The following is a 3,632-nucleotide window of genomic DNA, read 5'->3' on the forward strand; positions in this document are numbered from 1 at the left end:
ATTCTTCATTTCTGAAGAAGGGTCTAGGCCCGAAACGTCAGCTTTCCTGCTCCTCTGATGCTGCTTGGCCTGCTGTGTTCATCCAGCTCTACACCTTGTTATCTCAGATTCTCCAGCATCTGCAGTTCCTACTATCTCTGAAACAACTATTATGTTCGTGTTTTTGGAACAGAGACATATTGCAGTAACAAAAGCTAACACTGTAGATGCTGGAAATTTGAATTAAAAACCAGCCTGAAGGGTAATTGAACAGTAAAGAGCTGTTAACTGTTTCTCTCCACAGATACTGGTTGACTTGCTGGATATTTCCAGCATTTGTTTTTTGTTTAATGCCTGTATTGCAGGTTGTTTTCCTAAGTACAATGTATGTGGTCAAATTTTTGATTGTGTTAAAGTTTGTAGGTTCGTTTACAAACACTTCCATGCATTTTTTCAGTTCCATTTCTTTTACATTAAGTAATGGATAAATTCTGAAAATAATGTATATACAAGGTTTATTTCTATCTTTGTGATATCATGAAATTGTCTCAAAAAATAGCCTCATGGCTTCACTAAAGCTAAAACTTGGGCTTGTTGTATTGTGTGGTTTATAATATTTGTAAGGAATTTGTGTTCTGTGTACCTCCTTTACTATCATCTTTATTAATTTCTGTTACATACCATCTTAAGGTGCACAGTACTTAAAAATTGAACTGAAAGTAATTTTAAAACACTATCATTCTCAAGAATTTGATAATTTCTTGCACTTTTTTAAAGTACCTCAGAATTGTCAATTCATAATTTCAAAATGCCTTTTTATTTAGAAACCAACTGGCGAAACATGGTAGAAGCCACTGATGCACCTGAATGTTCTGAGAATGAGAAACCCATGTCAAGTGTGACCACAGGTCTGGATAAGTCTTCAAATTTACCAGCAGCTATAGGCAAAGCCAACAAACCAATCTTGGGAATAGCCACTAGTTCTTCTGTGGGTCAGACAACTCGTGCTACAAAATCCTCTGGTTCAGACAAGGAAGAAGGGAAAACTGACGATATATTAGAATGGGCCTCTCAGCAGAGCACTGAGACAGGATCACTTGATGGTAGCTGCAGGGATATTCTTAATTCTTCCATGATCAGCACCACCAGCACTCTTGTACCAGATATGCTTGAGGAGGAGGAAGATGATGAAGAGGAGGAAGAAGATGACAATGCTGCTGAACCTGTTACCATAGTGGTAACATTTAGCAGCAGAATTGATGATTGGGTATCAGAAGCACAGAAAACACTGGAAACATTGCAGCTCAGCAAAAACATTGATAGTACAGAGGAAGATCACAATGGGCAAAGTGACATAGAAGAACTAGATGTAGTGGAGCAGATAGACGTAACTACAGATATTGATGGCTCTCAGCCTGCAGAATCAGAGAGTCAAACCTGCTAATAATTTTAGATCTTGGACCAGCAGCTCTTGCTCAGAGCACAATTTATTTTTTAGGTAGACTCGTGGGATTACAAAAATCGTTTTGTCAATTTTTGCATTGAAACATAAGCAACTGTTAAAAACATTTTGTGCCCATTTTACTTGGAACAGGTTAATATCTGGTTTAGTATAGAATTTTTCCAAGTCAGTCGTATAAAATATCGGTGTGCATATCTGAAAGTCATAGGTACAAGTTGCAAATTATTTAGATTTTTTTCTGTCTTTAATATCCTCTGTTTGTTTGATTGGTTTACTCTCTTGCAAGTCAACATGTTTTGGCCTTCTGATCCAAGTTACATTGAAACTTTCCTTCAAAATGTAATTCATGAAGCCTCAGTAGCTGCTGCAATCAAATTTCAGAGCTAAATATACGAAACCTTTTTGTGAGCAATCATTCGAGTCTACCTACGGGTTACTGTAAATGAAACAATATATCAGCAACCTCAGGAACACTTCAACACATATAGGAACAGTTAATTTAAGAACTTGCTGTTTATAACCTTGTCATTTCAATCTTTCGCTGATATATGATCTGAATTAGTAATTGTACAGAAATGATAAAATTATATGTTAGCAAGTTTGCCTCATCTCAAAACCTGTCCGGCGTTAACCTAAGTTGTTTGGTGTAATTTGAATCACAAAATAAATGGATTAATTTCTGGATGGTTTATGAAGATCCTTTCAGAATCTCTGGAGAAAATGTAATAAAAAAAAGTGGAGATAAGCCAGTAGTTTTGTTTACAAGAATTTCGGCCTCTGAAGCGGTAGTAATTTTATAGCAGAATTTGATTTAACTCACTGAAAAAGTTCTGTCTGTATGAAATTTAAATAGCAATGATGGTGTTTTTAAGAGATCTTCTCCTTGTACAAACTACTTCTTTTCATCTTCAAAGTCCGATGGTATCCAGTTATGTGCAATGTCTTGAAACTAATAAAGGTGCGTGTAACCAGACTTGTTTATAATAAAATGATTTACCCATACTGGCTATAAAAATAGCATTACTGGGATGTGATGGACATTATCTGGAATTTGCTTATAGCAGGATTAGTTAAGTATAGGCCTGACTTGTATTTAGAAAGTTGATTAAATGAGTGAACAGATGTTAGAGGACTTAATTCCCAAATTCTAAATTCCTATTTCTTCCTCCTACCCATTTGCCCAAAGAAATATTTTGGAATTTAACCTGAAACAATGTGAAACATTTATATTTATTAAGTATGTAAGTATGTCCCTATTTATGTACGGGACAATACTAGCAAGTACTATTAATTTTAACTGAGATGAACAAGCAAAATCCTTTGTAATATTTTCCTTAACAGCATTGTGCTACATATGTTTACAGAAACGTGAACAATGACAATTGTAATTATATAGTTGATCAACTAATGGTTCCTTTGTACCTTATCAGGCTTGCAATTTCTGAGAATGCAGGTTGTGTGTTTTTCTACAGAAATTCAATTTTGGACTTCTTGTATAGTTACAGTTGTACCTGTGATGTTGTCACTTAAGTACTGCTGACAGCATTAACTGAGTAATATACTCAATTGAACATCTTTGTGAATTTAGTTACTGAGGTAATATATTTTTAATAGCATTTGAAAGTTGGACCTCCATTGAAAGGAGAAAGATGAGTAGCCTAGATTCATTTAAGATATTTAAGAGTTCAAATGCAAATGCGTTTGACTGGGAAAATCATACCTGTGACTTTACTTGCATCATGATCATCGTGCAAATTTATTTTACGTTGAATTGATGGCAGCCGTTTTTGTAAATCCACAGGGTGCATTGTATCTTAAAATACATGGGAAAGAAAGGGGCAGCATATTTTTGTCATGAAAAGTTAATTATCAGATCTTCAGTTCTGTTTGAATATTTACTAAGTAAAAATGTTTGTTAGTTGCAATCGAATGTAAATAAATTATGTTTACTTTTGTTAGTATGAGTTGCAGGGCTTAAATGAAGTGTGTAGAATTTCTTTGAGGTTTCTCAACTAACATAAACTGATTCCTGCAGTGTTATGTTAAAAATGGGTAACACTAAGTTGCACATTTACCTAAGCTGAATATTCAAATGGCTTTTGATGTAACCAAATCAGATTAAATTTGTATCACTTTCGAAATGGCATGGAAATCGTGATTGGTGGATCTTTCGACCACTCACTTATCTAGA

The 3,632-nt window shown here is 34.7% G+C and overlaps 1 protein-coding gene across 1 annotated transcript in view; it reads left to right on the forward strand.

The window, feature by feature from the left end:
* secisbp2l (SECIS binding protein 2-like) overlaps positions 1-2,412 on the forward strand; it is a 74,876-nt gene extending 72,464 nt beyond the window's left edge. The window contains exon 17 of the mRNA XM_048615729.1: positions 757-2,412. Within this exon, the coding sequence (XP_048471686.1) occupies positions 757-1,423 (667 nt within the window). The 3' untranslated portion in view covers positions 1,424-2,412. The remainder of the gene's footprint in view (positions 1-756) is intronic.
* Positions 2,413-3,632: the final 1,220 nt, after the last annotated feature.

Source organism: Rhincodon typus, chromosome 33 (assembly GCF_021869965.1).
Source record: "Rhincodon typus isolate 14 chromosome 33, sRhiTyp1.1, whole genome shotgun sequence".
In the NCBI taxonomy this organism is placed as follows: Eukaryota; Metazoa; Chordata; class Chondrichthyes; order Orectolobiformes; family Rhincodontidae; genus Rhincodon; species Rhincodon typus.